This window comes from Hippocampus guttulatus, chromosome 3 (genome assembly GCF_054856545.1).
Source record: "Hippocampus guttulatus isolate MCC_2025c chromosome 3, RoL_Hgut_1.0, whole genome shotgun sequence".
NCBI lineage: Eukaryota > Metazoa > Chordata > Actinopteri > Syngnathiformes > Syngnathidae > Hippocampus > Hippocampus guttulatus.
In genome coordinates this window covers 19,386,680-19,402,581 of record NC_141263.1, presented here as the reverse complement: position 1 = coordinate 19,402,581, position 15,902 = coordinate 19,386,680, and the positions used below count along the sequence as shown (strand labels likewise).

The 15,902-nt window shown below is 42.0% G+C and overlaps 1 protein-coding gene and 1 long non-coding RNA gene across 2 annotated transcripts in view; one reads left to right on the top strand and one right to left on the bottom strand.

The window, feature by feature from the left end:
* LOC147207779 (talin-2) overlaps positions 1-15,902 on the bottom strand; it is an 80,006-nt gene that overhangs the window by 5,615 nt on the left and 58,489 nt on the right. The window contains exons 36-54 of the mRNA XM_086107299.1: positions 15,290-15,433; positions 14,902-15,063; positions 14,559-14,699; positions 14,289-14,470; positions 13,842-13,974; positions 12,485-12,586; positions 11,435-11,605; positions 10,986-11,132; positions 8,439-8,540; positions 8,235-8,354; positions 8,006-8,152; positions 6,815-6,981; positions 5,540-5,723; positions 5,333-5,458; positions 3,781-3,897; positions 3,174-3,359; positions 2,995-3,102; positions 2,595-2,700; positions 833-957 (exon numbers count right to left, since the gene is read on the bottom strand). Of these exons, the coding sequence (XP_085963425.1) occupies positions 833-957; positions 2,595-2,700; positions 2,995-3,102; positions 3,174-3,359; positions 3,781-3,897; positions 5,333-5,458; positions 5,540-5,723; positions 6,815-6,981; positions 8,006-8,152; positions 8,235-8,354; positions 8,439-8,540; positions 10,986-11,132; positions 11,435-11,605; positions 12,485-12,586; positions 13,842-13,974; positions 14,289-14,470; positions 14,559-14,699; positions 14,902-15,063; positions 15,290-15,433 (2,670 nt within the window). The remainder of the gene's footprint in view (positions 1-832; positions 958-2,594; positions 2,701-2,994; positions 3,103-3,173; positions 3,360-3,780; positions 3,898-5,332; positions 5,459-5,539; positions 5,724-6,814; positions 6,982-8,005; positions 8,153-8,234; positions 8,355-8,438; positions 8,541-10,985; positions 11,133-11,434; positions 11,606-12,484; positions 12,587-13,841; positions 13,975-14,288; positions 14,471-14,558; positions 14,700-14,901; positions 15,064-15,289; positions 15,434-15,902) is intronic.
* LOC147207780 (uncharacterized) lies at positions 8,817-11,530 on the top strand. The gene is made up of 3 exons (XR_015100466.1): positions 8,817-9,007; positions 9,839-9,938; positions 11,464-11,530. It is a non-coding gene; the product is annotated as an uncharacterized LOC147207780 (long non-coding RNA).

Below are 15,902 nucleotides of genomic sequence, written 5' to 3'. Positions count from 1 at the left end.
TAGAATATCACAATTAGCGGTTTGGCAAATGGGTGGAAATAAAATGCTGCAGGGGCTTGGGTGAGGCTACATAGATTTCGGATAGGGTTTTCGTAACCCCTAGCACTGGTGTCGTGAAATCCCTGTAGGTTGGGGGTGTACAATATAGGGAATATCTCGACACGGAAGAGACAACAACAGACAACATCCACAATTCCTGAAAATACCGAGAACTGATAATACTTGACCTTGCTCAACAGAGGCTTTGGGAAGGACTTACAGTTGTTGTAAAAATTCAAGACAAAGTTAAAATGCACGATAACCTAGAAAGATGAACTTAATTTGACCTTCACGGGACTTTGGAATGAACATGTCCACCTGTTCAGTGTTTCAGTACTTTTTGCACAGCTTGCAGTTTGATAACAAGGAGCTGACCAGCAAAACTCGCAGCAGGTGTTTGACCCCTGAAACAACCAATTCAAATTGTGGTTCAATAAAGATGTGACATTCAAACAGTCCTCTTCATCAATACTGTTCACATTTTGATATCATGAAACCAAGACAACACCTAAACATTGATCGAACAGGATGTTCTCAAAGGTAAGTGGCCACTGACCTTAATGTGTCTCAAGAAGTGGACATCATTAGAAAACAAACAAACAAAAAACATCACTTATAAATTTTGCCATTCAGCTCCTTGTTAGAGAACAGAAAGTTGTGCCAAAAGTACCAAAAACCTCGAACTGTCAAAAGTTTAGAGAAGATCACGAGTAAAGGTGATAGTGCATTTTAGGATCATCCTGAAGTTTCAACCCAAAGCCCGATATCCCTAACTTCTCGTGTGGTGTCTCACCTTGGGCTTGGCTCGAGGTTTGAGTTGCTCCAGCTTCTTTGCCGCCGCCTCAATGGACGCCGCTGCCCCGAGCAGCTCCGTCTCCGCAATCACCGTCGGATCCTCGGGGTCCACCCACTCAGAACCTGGATGGAGCCGTGAGAACATGCCGGTTACAAAGAGGCGCTTGTGGAAAAAAGCTTCAACGCATCTCCGGATCATGCCTCGCGACAACAGAGCATCGGCAGAGCCACACATTCGCCGTGTGCCATATTCACCACAACACGCATGAAGTGATACGGGTGCCTAAAAACAAAGCGGGTTGGGTGATGACGGCTCCGTGCAGCAGCTGGACTTAGAGATGGGGTGAAATGATTCAGTGTTAGCGGCCATAAGATGAGTGGGGAAGAATAAAAAAAAAAAAAAAAAGAGAAGTGTCAAGCATTGGGTGAAGTCAGTCACGGGACAGAGAACAATACTAACTTACCCCCATCTGCTGCGACAAATCAAAACGAGGAAGACAGGAGGGTTAAAAAAAATGTCTCAGGGAATAATTATTAATCATGTGGTCTGCAATAGAGAAGTGATAATTTGGAAAAGAACCACAACGTCTCTCATGAACATAAGTCCAAGGAGTGTTTCGGGTCTCAGAGGAAAGGAGTAGAGTCAAGGGAATTTTACCAGAAGAAGCTGAAAGTGATGAGATAATGCATTTGGTGAAGCAGCATGTGGCTCATTGTCCAATGTTACCTTTGCACTTCCTATTCAAACTGTAAACAATGAGATGTCTTAATGGTTAGTGTGATTCTAACTGCAGCTGCTATGGTGGTCGGAGGACGTACACTACATTTTGTGTCAATACTCTATGCAAACTCTCCTCTGCCTTTTAGAGAATAAAATAGAAAAACGGCATTCATAATGTACAAGTTTAAAATGTAGTCATAATTATATATGTATACACATGCATACACATACACAACTGGACAACCACACGCGCATACACATCCTTGTTATCACCGTCTTCATCGCTCCGATTCTTTTTCCCCCGTGACGTAGTTCGATGATGCGGAGCGCAACGGTGACCGTGTGGCTGGTCATTGTCGGTGGTTACCCTACCCTACCCCCCCCCCTTCCCATTCACCCCCCCCCCCCTTATACATGTTATGTCTTGTGACTTGTTGTAACTGTCTAATGCTTATTCATGTGCTAGGGTCTTTTTTTATCCTGGACTTAAATTATCCTCGGAAGAGGATAGTTCGAGCGTGGTTTTTTTTCCCTCTCCCTACCCAGCGTTTTTCCTTTCTGAATTCTGATTGTAATTTCCCCATTGCGGGACAAATAAAGGATATCTTATCTTATCTTATCTTATATGGGGGGAAAAAAATCAACAAAACAAAAAATAATTTTTTTTTTTGCGCACATTGAGGACTGAATGAAAAGGATTTTATTTCACTGCTCGTCCAAGAAAACTCTTTTAATTTAGCTGTTTTTTTTCTTAACCGAAACACAATGAAAATCTTTGTTGTTGTTGTGAAGGGAGACAAAAAAAAACTCACTAAGTTTAGAGACACAGCAAAAATCTTTGCATTGTTTTCAAAAACACCTTGTGCTCATGTTTGGATAGCCCCCCCCCCCTCCCCCAAGACATATCGCCTTGTATTCAATTAGTATTCTCACAGTATTCAAAGTGTTAAATTTTTTCTCAAGCTTACTAAATTGTCCTAAAGATTTGATTTATTTGAGCAACATATTGACTGTTATGTGTGTGCGTGAGGCTGATTACCTTTCATGGCCTCCGCAGACTGGATGAGTTCTGTGACCGCTCCGGCCACTCGTTTTGAACATCCAGCCAGCTGCTGCTTCTGCTCAGGAGTGGGCCTCTGCAACACCTATGCACACACACACACACAAAAGTAAATGACCATGACTATAAATACGCCAAAAGGGAGTGAGAGCCAATCCAAGAGTTTCTTTAGAATTTCGGCCTATATAAATGTAACATTGCTCATTTTTGATTGACACTATCGGACACATTGGATGCAGCCAAGGCACATAACATTAACATTATGGGTATAGGATAGGGGCTAAGGTCAAAGGTAACACTAACAAGTGAGGTCAAATATCATTCCAAACAGGTGGAAAATACTGTATGTAAAAGAATTTGCAACACAGAAACCACCCACCATGAGAACTTGTTCAAGTAGATCGATGTACCCAGTGGTGCACTCTGATCCAAATCTCAGCGCCCTATTCTTCACTTCCTCGTTGACGTCAGGATGATACGCCGCTTGCTGCAGAACACAACGCAATCAACATCGCAGGGGCTAACGCTTTCAGGGTCGCTGGATAAACTCAAGAGAACCTTGCAGCTGGCAAGCATGTCGGAAATGGCCTTGCGGCTCAGGTTGGCCGTGTGGATGATGTCCTCCTGTCGGGCCGAGTTGCCGGCGGCCACCGCTTTGGCTGTCGCCAAAGTGATGCCTTTGGTTATGCGGATGAACTCTTCGGGCGTGGTTGTTTTCCGTGGAGGGTCCCGGGACTGGAACAACTGCGGATGAGAGTTGACAGAGGGGGCAGAAGTCACTTGAATAGCCAAATGCACCAGACTTCATCTCACTTTTTTCAAATGTCAACAAAATATACAGTATTTTTTAATGATTATTAGTTCATTTGAAGTAAATGTAAAATGTGCTCATTTAAAATGATACAATAAAGGCTGCAAAGCATATCAGTTTATTCATTTATTCAATAATGATGACAGGCTTTGCAAAAATCATAATGTAAATGACAGCGAGTAATGTAAGAAAACTATTTGGCTCATGAGTACAAAAATCCCCATCTAGTATAGGAAGTAGGAGGGAATGAGGTAATTATTCTCAACAAAGGCATGCATTAATCCTTTTAGAAATGGTGCTTTGAGCATGACCACTGGATTTAATCAGTCCGTCAGTCAGCCAATATTCTCTCACCGCCATTTCCTGTTTGATGCACTCGATGGTGGCCTCTAGCGCTCGGGTGCCTCGCGTGGCCTCGTCCTCAACGGCCTTCACCGTCTTCAGCAGGGACGTCACATTGGTCACCATCACCTGAAAGCAATAGTTATCAAGCATTCATGGTCCTTGCACTGTAACCCGCTAAATCACAGGTGTCAAAGTCAAGGCCCGGGGGCCAGATCTGGCCCGCCACATCATTTTATGTGGCCCGCAAAAGCAAATAGAGCATGTCAAGTTCGATGATGCGTGCTAAAGTCTGAACTAAACATTTCAAATTGTCATATGTAATCCACAATAACAGTCATTATTCTTGACTTCTGATTTTGAAAATAGTTATCCATCAATTTGTTGTGCGCTGTGATTGTAATATGTGCATGGGATTAAACATTTATATAGTTTCCCAAAATTCATAACAGCCCTCGAAGGGAAACCGTAACTACAATGTGCCCAACGACAAAAATGAGCTTGACATACCAAACTAAAATGTATGCAGGTAACCCAAATTAGTAGAATAATGCAATAACTATGAATACGAATTTCTATCAAACACCCAAGGGTGGAGATGCAACATTTACATAATTATCAACTTCTTTGTGCGCGAGCGAGTATGGTTGGTTTGTCAATAAGGGTTGTAGGTCCCTATCATGAACAAAAGCGTGTGACGGAAAAGTGGTTAGGACTGCACGACTGTCCGTGTTTTATGTTATGTGTTGTGTTTATTATTTTACTTTATGTTAACTGTTTTGTGAAGCGCTTTGTTACAGCTGTCGCGGTTGTGAAAGCGCTATGTATTGTATTGTATTGTAATAGGAGGTGCACAAGATCTATATTGTACTTGTCTGTACACTAACATCCATAAAGGATTGTTTGACTATTTCCTTTTAACAAAAAGCAAATTCTTTGGGGTTATTTATATTAGAAACATCACACAGCATTTGTTTATTGACCCCTGTGAATTAGTTACCATACAAAAGTAGGGTTGTGTTTGATTGATGCCATTCCCCCTCATAGGAGAAGAGAAGATTGCTGTGAGCGTCACAGCAGTGGTATTTGATTGACAGTTGGCATTTGAGTGGAACAGTTGATATTTCACACTTAATTAGTTTTTAACCATTTAAATTCTGCAGGGGTTTTTAGTAACACTCCTCTCTGTGGTATATCAAATTTAGAATATATATTGTGTCTACCTGTATTTTTATTTTACATGGACTTTAACATTTAGAGTTTTGTACATTTAGTACTTGTGTCAGCCAGATGTCAACTAGTCCACGGTTTTGCCTCACTAGTAACATGTGGTCGTCCAACTCCAATGTCAAGTACCGGTATACTTGTGAGGACAAAGACATTGTCCATGTAAATCCTTAGACAGCTTTCTATACTACTTGTACTGTTTCGGCTTTTTTGTATTTTCACCTCCATTACCGCCACCTCTCGCCAAGGGTCAGCTGAGACTGATTCTTGCTTATTCGTGACCTTATTAATAAAGTCATCCGCTACAGAAAATGGATGGATATAATGATGCCCGCACCTTGGCCGCGCCCTTCAGCTGGTACATGGACGGGTCGTCCGCCGCTTTACCGGAGGCACACTTGGTGGCACTGATGAGCTCTGCCAGTGCCTTGGCGACATCTTTGACAGCATTTATCAGAACCACCTTGAGTTAAAACAATCATTTCATGAGATGAGGCAATAAGTAAAGTGAAGTCATGTTGCTATGACACTGAAACTGACGGACCTGTGTCTCTGGATCATCGGAACCAATGCTGGCCGCGCCTAGTTTGACCACATCAGTGAGCTGGGTGATGGTTTTGGCAGATGACTGCGCGGCCTGCGCCAACTTGTCCTGACTGGAAGCGGCACCTGACACCAACATCTTTGTGTCCTCCACCAGAGCTTTGGCTGTCTTCAGAATGTTTTCTCTGAGAAAGAGAGAGTCATGGGAAAGGTTTGGAGGAAATATGTTAGCATTTATTAAGAGAGCTTCATATCCTCCTCAGCATTGTAAATGGACAATCTAATGTCATTCAATTTAAGCGCTTCAGCCAAAATATTCTTTTCAATTCGTAACTGAATAAGATTTACTTCGCGGTAATTAATTACTCAAACAAAGATTATCTTATTTTTGTATTCCCATTTTGCTTTTTTTTTTTTTTAACAGCTAAGTTTGTGTGAAGGAAAACCTCACTGCATAATGTAAAAAACTATTCTTTTTACACAATTAATTTGAAGCTCCAGCATGCCTCGCGGCCCTTGTGAGGATAAAGCGGTTCAGAAAATGGATGGATGAATAAAACTGACAGTCTTCATTTCAGTTCTGTGATAAGCACACAAATCTTTATGAGTACACAGACAAGCATCTACGATATAAGTAATTCTATCTCTGAATATCCAAAATAGACTCCTAAATACTATTAAATGTTGTGCTGATTTTTTTTCCTAGATAAGCTTTCCATTTCTGAACCAATTATGAAATAAAATGAATGTAAAGTGAAAGATCAAAAACAGGAAACAGGATTTCTGTGCGTTTTCCACTTTCAAGCCACTGGATGGACGTGATGGACAATTTCTCTCTCACACACACGCACACACACACACACACACACACACACACACACACACACACACACACACACACACACACACACACACACACACACACACACAAAAAACGATTTCAATCTTGGATCATCTTTTCGGTCAAAGCATCAAATAATAGCAGACTTTTGTCTCCTTTTGTTGTCAGGGTGAGAAAATCTTTTCGAGACGTCTTCAGAACAATGGACGATGTGACACTTCATCTTTTAAAGCCTGAGGGTAATTTGCACTTTCTGACAGAAGTCAGAAAGTGCACTCCTGACAGAAGTCTGACGGGAGTCATTTTGCCTCCCTTTTGCCTGCCAGCTACTAAGTCATTCTGTCAGCTTTGGATAACAGATAACCAGAAGCCACATTTTTAACTACAGACGTGAGAAATTCATGAAGGCGAACAGACAGATTTTGCCACTCCCACCTGTGGTCGGCAAAGGACTCATCATTCTCAGCGTTGAGCGTGCCAGCCGAGGCGAACATGATGGTGGTGTCCAGATCGGCAATGATGCCCGATACGGCGCTGGCCGCTGTGATGCAGGCCTGCGTTCCCTTGTTGCCTGCCTGAAGTGCCGACAGCACCAAGGACACCTGAGGACGCGCACACCATGACAACCTCGAATCATGCCGGGGACAATCGAAGAAAGCATGTGTATGTTCAAAAGACAACAGTCAGAATAATTAAACATTTAAAAAACATTTTTTTATGGGTGTCAAAGATGTTTGTGCATGTGGGGAAAGCTCATGCAGGCGAGTCTAGTTAACTCTTTCCTTCCACAAGACGTACTTGTATGTCTTTTTAAAATTAGGCCCCGCCTACCAAGGACGTACTTGTACGTCTTTTTTTTTTTTGCGTCACAGAGAGGAGGAGAGTCTGATGCAATCTGTGAATGAGAATAAGCCGTTTGCATTGTAAATCATGTTTTAAAAAAGCAACCTGTAGGTGGCAGTGGTGCCTCACGTGCTTGAAATACATGCCTTTACAAAAAGCTCTTTTTCTTCGTTTTTTTGCCCAGGAATCGCCGTTTTCATGAAACTTAGCCATTTTGTAATGCCGATTGCTGAAGAATGGAAAAAGAAACAATTTTTTTTTCTGCTGAAAGAAGAGAGTCGAAGCTTTATTTTGGTAGGCTCCATGTTCATATAGCATTAGAACCAAATATTCTGTGGGCAAGATCAGTCAAAATCCAGTAAAATGCTGGGATTGAGGGGGTTGCTCCAGTGAAAATGGCTGGGATTGAATGTGTTAAAACAGCATAATATTGGAAATTGCTTAATTTTTGTAAATTTCCTACCTCATTTGAATCGACTGAAGATGGTCGTACAAATGAGTTTAAAATCCAAACGCGGTCATGCTTGATCGATTGCTCTGTGACCAAGTAAGCATTAAGACAAATGCAGAGTAATGTAATTTAATTCTAATAATAGACCAGATGACGTATAGTTCAGTTTGGCTCTTGGAAATCCAGTTAACGACAATACAAATCACACATGTAGCTTGAGAAAGCGTGAGTTCACTGGGGAATAACCAGTATGTGGTTATAAGGAATCAAATCAAATGACATGAATATGGACTCCAAAAAAAAAAAAGCGTCGTCTTCATGACGCTGCTAACCTTCTCCGTGACGGTGCGCGCGCAGTCGATGAGCTCTCGCTTGGTGAAGCCATCGGAGGGAGTGATCTGCAGCGCCCCGGCCTTCTGCACCAGGAAGATGCAGCCGTGGCCCAGCTCTTGCACTCGGGTCTTGATCTGGAAGCCGATCTGGGGAAGACAGAATAGAGAAGTTGCTCATGACAGCCCCCGTGCGTTGCTTTTTGATATGCGCGGGGGTCACCGTTCATACCTCTTCTGGCTCGGCCGTGTGGGCGGCCATCCGTCCGTCGACGGCCAGTTGGCTGAAGTCGACCGTTACCTGAGAGGCCAGACCTCCGAGCTCGTCCGGACATGTCACCGATTTCGTCATCTGAATCATAACACAGCAAACCATTCCATACCATTTTCTTAAAATGTTAAATTGTGTAACATTTGAAAGTGTTGTGCGGTATACCATTTCCTGAGCCGTGACTGCAATAGCTTTGGAGTGCTTCACCATACTGGTCTGGTAATCCACGAATGAGCCCTCGGGCTCAGGTGGTGTTCCCTCATCCAGCTGAATAAACAAGAAACATTCAGTATGCTTTTCAAAAAAAGGATGCATTTTGGAATATGACAGAACTAAAACTACAAATGACATCAAATGCGAATAATATAATGCGTTTATGATACTCAACAGCAGATGAAATAGGCCTCTATTAAGGAGGAAGGAGTATATCTGCACACAATTTTGCAGGAATATTAAACAATATTACTGAGATGAACTCTATACTGTATAGTCATAGTTTGGCATTTTCACCTATATGTGATTTATTTATTTTTTTAGGGGGAACCTATCCTGAAAAAATGACCGACAGAATTTGCTGTGCTGTTTTTGTGCTCAGACCAAGGCAATAAATGTATTGTTTGGCACCATGTTGTGGTATCCTGAAGCCAAGAAACTATGTTGAAGCAAGCTGAGGAGCTCCATTCAGAAGTCTGCAGTCATCCCGTGACATCTTGGTGCCAGTAAACCATGTCAATGTGAGTTGAGGAGCTTCATTTATACAAAAGTAGGGCTGTGCCGCCATCTTCTAGCATATACAAGGAATGATAAATGTTTCTCCCCCTAACCCTCGGGCCACACTGTATTGAACTGCATGTCAAGTGAGTTTAAAAGCAAATAAAAAAAGAACATTGCATTGAAATAATACACGGAAAGAAGCAATGCAGAAAGGGTAGACAGAGCATATTAATTGTGCAACATAAACATGAATGTACGCATTGTGAGATGACCACAGGTCAGTCTATTGGAATTTTAATTGCAGTTTAAGGAGGTATTCTGTACTCAAGATCCCCTTTAATAATTTAGACTCTAGATTTTAATTCAACTGGCAGGCCTTTTATGTGCTTTGGTAGTTGCTGCTGTTTTAATGGCAACGAGTTTAAATGGCCTCAATAAATAACTTTGCAATGTCCATGTATGGGGTACGGCATCGAAAGCATAATTAGATTTGATTTACAGAATAATTATTACCATGAGTTTTCTACTAGGGGAGAATAAGGGAGATATCCATTTAAGGAGGTGTCTTAAGTGGATGGCGACTAATCGGAGTTTTGGTATATACTGCACAGCATAGTGCATATCCTCGTGCTCCTAATACAAACCACAATGCATTTACGATCATCACAACAAGCACATTACTAAATAAATACCCGTGTGACAAAAGTGATCATATTTGGAAAAGTAAAATTGATGATTGTTTGTTAGAGTGCAGCTGCAGGAAGCATCTGGTGAGTATTTAATCACAGTTTAAAATAAGGCTTGCAAGTTTTAAAAAATGTGATAATCATCTTGCACTGCATACATTACAGCGTCTGTGTTAAATTAACACATCACAGAGAAGCCAGCAGAGGACTAATGCTGGTCGTGGAGAAGGAGCGTGCCGGCTGAAAGCAGTCTGCAATATCACAGGTACTTCACGTTGACTTAGCCTATTCAAAGGTGACACTTGGGAATCTGACATCTGTGAATAGTCAGAGCTGCAGTAGTTCGATATAAAGTGATGCACAATTTAAAAAGAGGAAATATTATGAAATCAGCTATCCTGGCTGAGGATCCAGAGGCACATCAAAGCCAAAAGAGCTGCATTTTTTTTTCAGTGCACAGATCAGCCTTCGCCTCTGATAAGCAATGCATACTTGACTGCTTGATAAAGTTGGCAATTCGGTGGGCTGGGGGCATTTTGTTGTTGAGCGATATGTGCCGCATGGGCCAAATACAATGATTTGTATAACTCGCCAGTTTGGTTTTCAAGTGCTGCCACCACCACGAGGGAAATTAGAATCTATGCCATCTTGTAGACTCGAGGCTTGCATTGCTTCGTAGTTCACAGTTGCTATTTTATTTGTTATTTTTTGGGAGATGTGCAGCCATCCCTTGAGCTTCTCCCAGTCGTCAAGGAAATCTGTACTCATCGGGAGTATGCGGGGCTGGATGAGGGCTGGTTCACTTGCATGAGCCAATTAGGCTAAGTCAGGGCGTGCAGTAAAAAGTAGGGATGCGTGAGTATCGTATCAGGCCCATATTAGCTTTATTTTAAAGTTTAAAGGATCGGGTATTGTGGAGGATCCGGATAACAGCCACAGACACGGTGGGCAAAATAAATAAATAAATAACATCTTCACATCAAGCAAATCCTCCTTGGCAGTAGTTGGCACTAAATTGCAGCAGTTTGACAAATCCGTGACTCGTCAGCGTTAAAAAGGAAGGTCTTTGTTTTGTTTTTTTGTCACTGTGTTAAATGACATTTCATACATCAAAAGTACCAGATGTGACTGTACTCTGTTTGAGTGAGTGCTCAGAGAGTGAATACTGGTACTGGTATGGATTTGAAATATAGAACATCGTAAGTAAAAACGCTACCCTTGGGGTCTGACCACAAAAAGCATGACACAAAGTAAAAATTAAAAAACAAAAAAAGAGAAAATGGATATGTTTCCTATATCAAAGTGGATTTACCTTGGCCATGGCCTCCGCAATGGAATCCACCATGCCGCCGACCATTCCAACTTCACTGGCAGCCTCGTTCAGCGTCACCATGATGTCATCCACTGCCTCCTTCATTAACTGGGAGGCCTCGGCGATGGCGTCGTGCGTGTGGCACGCCTGACAGTTGTCACGACAATGCACAATCACACGCAGGCCACCAAGCTAAAGAAGGCCTCCGTTGTCTTGTAATTACATTTTGTTCATCCGGAGACAACAGTTCCGAATGCAAAGGAAGCGGCAGATGTACTCCTCTTTTTGTCATAATTTCCAGCATTTGTGTATTGTAGATATTTGCCTTTCGAATCAATTTATTACATTGTAAAGAGACTTTATGGACACGCTGAATTATTAGTAGGCTGATAAAACGAGCTTAAGGTAAAACCTGCATGGCGGAAGACAAAATCCACCAAAGATCTGACCTTGCGATTTCCTCCCCCTTCCTTGGCAGCGTACAGCATCTGCAAGGCGGACTCGGCCAGGGTCTTGGTCTGATCCAGGAAGGTCATCTGCTGCTGGTGGTCCTTCAGCTTGGATGCCACGCCCACTGCTGCCCTGATCAGTGGGTCAAAGTAGCTGGCCAGCTGGCTCACCTGAGGTCAAAACGCACATCAGTTGTGTGTGGAGTATGATTTCAGACAAAAAAAACAAAACAAAAAAACATCAATTTGTCATGGCGATGCCTCAAAACACAGAAAATCGACTCAGATTGGTCTGATGCCATCTCTACACTCCTAATAGCCGCTAGGGGGCATACCTGCACGGCATCTAGGGATACTTGCGATGGTGTGATGTATTTTGCAAGTCGTTTTGAGTATTTATTTGATATCTTACCAGTATGCCACATTATGAATGAAAGGTTACGCACGGTGAATAAAAGTTCAAAATGGCCGGTCAGTTGTTTACGCAATTATTATTATTATTATATAAGAATTGTTTTACTGGTGAGATTAAGACAATTTTAGTGTCAAGTACATTACTGGAAAGCTCTGTGCTTTTGCCTAAGCTTCGACATACAGTATATGTATACACAAATATTTGAAGCATAAATTGAAATGCAAAAGAGAGCAAAGCATCCCTTAAACACACATGAACTGCTGTAGGCCACAGCTCACGCACAGACACTCACACAATGTCACATACAACCCCACCACCCCCGCTCTTGCATACACATGCATGTAACCGGACACATCTGACACCTGCAAATTTTTGTGTGTCTTCAACTACATTTAAAATGTGTCCATAAAATGTGTTTTAATGAGTGGGACGGATAAAACAATTTTCTAAAACGAGTTTTGATACGGTTTCTCCAAATCACATTTTTTCATCTTTTGTGGCTCGGTCTGGAACGTAGCCGCCCCCCCTCCCCCCGCCCCTGTGTTAAGCGGAGTAAACTGTACTGTCACTTTTGTCTTGCTTCACAGTTAAAGCATTTAAGCAAAGTTATTAACGTGTTGCCCTATATACCGTACCTTGTGTCCTAGTTGGGAGGCTTCGCCTCTGGCAGCAGTGGAAACAGGGTCGATTAAGTGGCCAATTTCCTGCACGGAGGATGTCAGCTGCTCTTGCAGGGCCTGAAAAGAAGAGGAAATGAAAGTACATTTGGTCCGGTGTGGCCTTTTATGGGAGAGGTGGAATTGCATTCAAAGTGCTTCACCTGCAAACTTGACATATATTCCCTCAAAGAGAAATCATTTCAAAGAGAAGAAAAAACATACAATAACTCACAAATTAATACTTGATTGCAGCGCTTTTGTCATTTCGGACAGCACTCAATCTTTTTTGGTAGGAATCCATCAGTTTGGCACTCCACATCTGTCAGATTGTGAGGACATGTGCTGTACACAGCCCTCATTAGATCAACTCACAGATGTTTGATCTGGTTTAGGTCTGGGCTCTGGCTGGGCCATTCTAAAAGTCAAAATCTTCTGATGAAGGTATTCTTTTATTAATTTGTGCTTCGGGTCACTGTCATTTTGACATATGAAGTGCTTCTTCATATTTCTCGGAAAAGCCTGACTAGGTTCATGCTGCTATTTAGAGCTGGTCATAATTCCCTTTGACGAAAGTCCTGGTTCCAGCCGACGAAAAACAGCCCCAAAGCTTGAAGCTGTCAACATTCTGCGTCACTGCAGGTATGGTGTTCTTTCGGTGGCTACATGTGCATCTCTCCAATAAAAGACGATTTAATATGCATAACGTATACGATTCAAGGTAGGGTCATTTTAAAGGTGTACGATTCGATTCGGTGGGATTGCAATTCAATACTGTACATCTTAATTCGAGAAGGTATGATGCCAAGATGTGTTTCTTGTTGTCATCTTCCAACATGAATTAACTTGTAAATGCGGCAAAGAAAATCACCAGACTTGCTGAAGAAATATATTTGTAGAAGCCCTAAATATTCAAGCTATTTAATTTTTAAGAATCAACAAATCATCAGCAACATCAGACTGAGTTATTCCGATTTGTAAATGTAAAAATGCATGAAAAGCTTTAAAGCCATCTACCTTTTCAATGAGATACAATAAGACAGATGCTGTTGACTTAAATAAAAATGACATGTTATGTTAAAATATGACAAAATAAACTTGATGTCAAATTGGACCAAAAATATCATACAGTAGTTGGAAATTAGATTACTAAAACAAAGAGGAGGATTGACAGCAGTCTAAATCAACAGAAAGGATGTCGGCCAACAGCATGCATAACACCGAGTATCTAATATATACACAAAACATCAAATGAAGGCATCATTTGACAAAGATGAGTATTTGGAAGGAAAAAAAAAAAGGAAATATTCTGAGTCCTTTCCTAACGCTTCCTTACCTCCAGAGAGATGTCATCCCTGCTGGGTAAATTCTGGCTGACCGCAGCCAAAGAGGCCTGCTCAATGTCCCGGATACATTTGTTGATGTTATCAATGGATGAGTCGCACTCCCGCTGGCCGGGGGCTTTGTCCCTGAGAAGGAAATGGGCCGGAGAGAGAGCAGTAAAATGGATGAGGGAGCGAGGTTGAAGGATGATAAACAGGTAGTGAAGAAGACAGAGATTGAAAAAGAGAGGAGGTATTTGTCATCCAAATGAGGAGACTCTTACATTTTTATTTAAAACGCTGTACTGAAAGTACTTATATTCCACCTTTGTGCTGTAAATATGTAAACGTGGAACCTAGTTTTAAGATAGTACAATACATGTATATTTATATAGAAACTAAAAGTCAATGAGACGAGCTTTAACGCAGTTTAAGAGCCCCGCCCCCCTTCCACAACAAACCGGATGGCCGTGATGAGACTCTTGATGGAGTCAGAGACGGTGCGGGAATGACCGGCCAGAACGGACCAAGTGGGCGGGTCTTTGGGGTTGATAACCAACGAACGGGCAGTCTTGAGCAGGTAGGTGGAGCTGTCAAGCATGGAGCGTGCTGATTGGATGATTGGCTCCTGAGCCGTAGAACCCTGCAGGGGAACAAGTTGGTTGAAGACTTAAGACACAAAATGTTCTTTGCTCATTAAACTACACAAAAAGCAGCTGTCTGTAACCGACCTCGTGGCTGATCTTAGCCGGGATGCTAGCAAATTCTGGGTTGGACGCAAATATTGTCAGGTTTTCCACCGCTTCGATGAGTGGAGCCGTGGCCACTCGACACCTGTTCCTGTTCTCATCCGAGAAATCTCCATCGAGAGCCTAAGGGCGAAAAAGACATCAGCAAAGGGTCAAATACAAAGGTTTGCTGCAGCTGATTAAAAGAATCAAACTTGAAACAAATGTGAAATTAGCTGCTATGAATAAATTGATTCTGTAATCCAACACATACAGGTTCGGGTTAGGTTAAATCCTGGATGAACATGTGTCCAGACTAATTAGGTTTTGGCTGGACTAGACCCACCTTAATGGTTTTGACCAGGTTGGCGGTGCTGTTGGCTACCTCCTTAGCCGACTGGACAAAGTGCCTCTTGGCGACTGGGTTGGTCGTCTTGGAGGAGGCCAAGCGGCAGGCGTTGCACAGCGCAGATGTGTGCTTTGCAACAATGGTGGCTGCTGAGAGCACCTGCGATATTAGAGGGGGGGGGGTTGGGACAGAGGAGTCACGGTCCATTAAAGGTCACTACAACATTTACTCAGAGTATCCTTGATTGTAATATCTTATATTAGCCCTCCAAAGCATGAAGTGAAATTTTCACCCATTTTAAATCATTTTAGAGTACAAATATCTAACCTGGAAAACAAAAAAGAAGAACAACCATGAGGCTGTATTATTTTATGGCTGCTTGTACCTGGGAGGCGCTACTTTCCGGATCCACAAGATTCTGACAGGCTGTTTGAATTGCCTGGTTGGCTTTCGCAAACTGGATGGGGTCCACCAATCCTTGGTGGCCTGCGTGACTGTTGGGATCGGACACACCCACTAGGTAGGATGCCTACGGTTAAAAAATATATATTAAAAAAAATTAAGGGGGCACTATAGATGAAAAGCCATAATATAGAGACACCATATAAAACCAAAAAACATTGGTGTTATACCTTCATGCTTTAATCACAGACCCACTTTATAAACATATTGTTATTTAAACATAGCCCCCAAAAAATGCAGGCATAAAATGTATCCAAAATAGGGTCTTAGTGATAATGGCATTTCAATTCATTTCAATGGGGAATGTTAATTTGGAATGAATTTAACGAGTTAAGTCAAATAATCACTGTATTCTGTCATCCCCATCTCCGTAAAACGGTAATAATAAACTAGTGATTTACAAACTATACGTAGAGATTTCTGTGGCAGATGGCGAGATATGCTCCACCCAAAAAAAAAAAAAAAAAAAAAAAAATCGGTGAAATTGTGATCGCATGAATGATAACCCATGATGTAGTGCACTGTAATCACTCCAC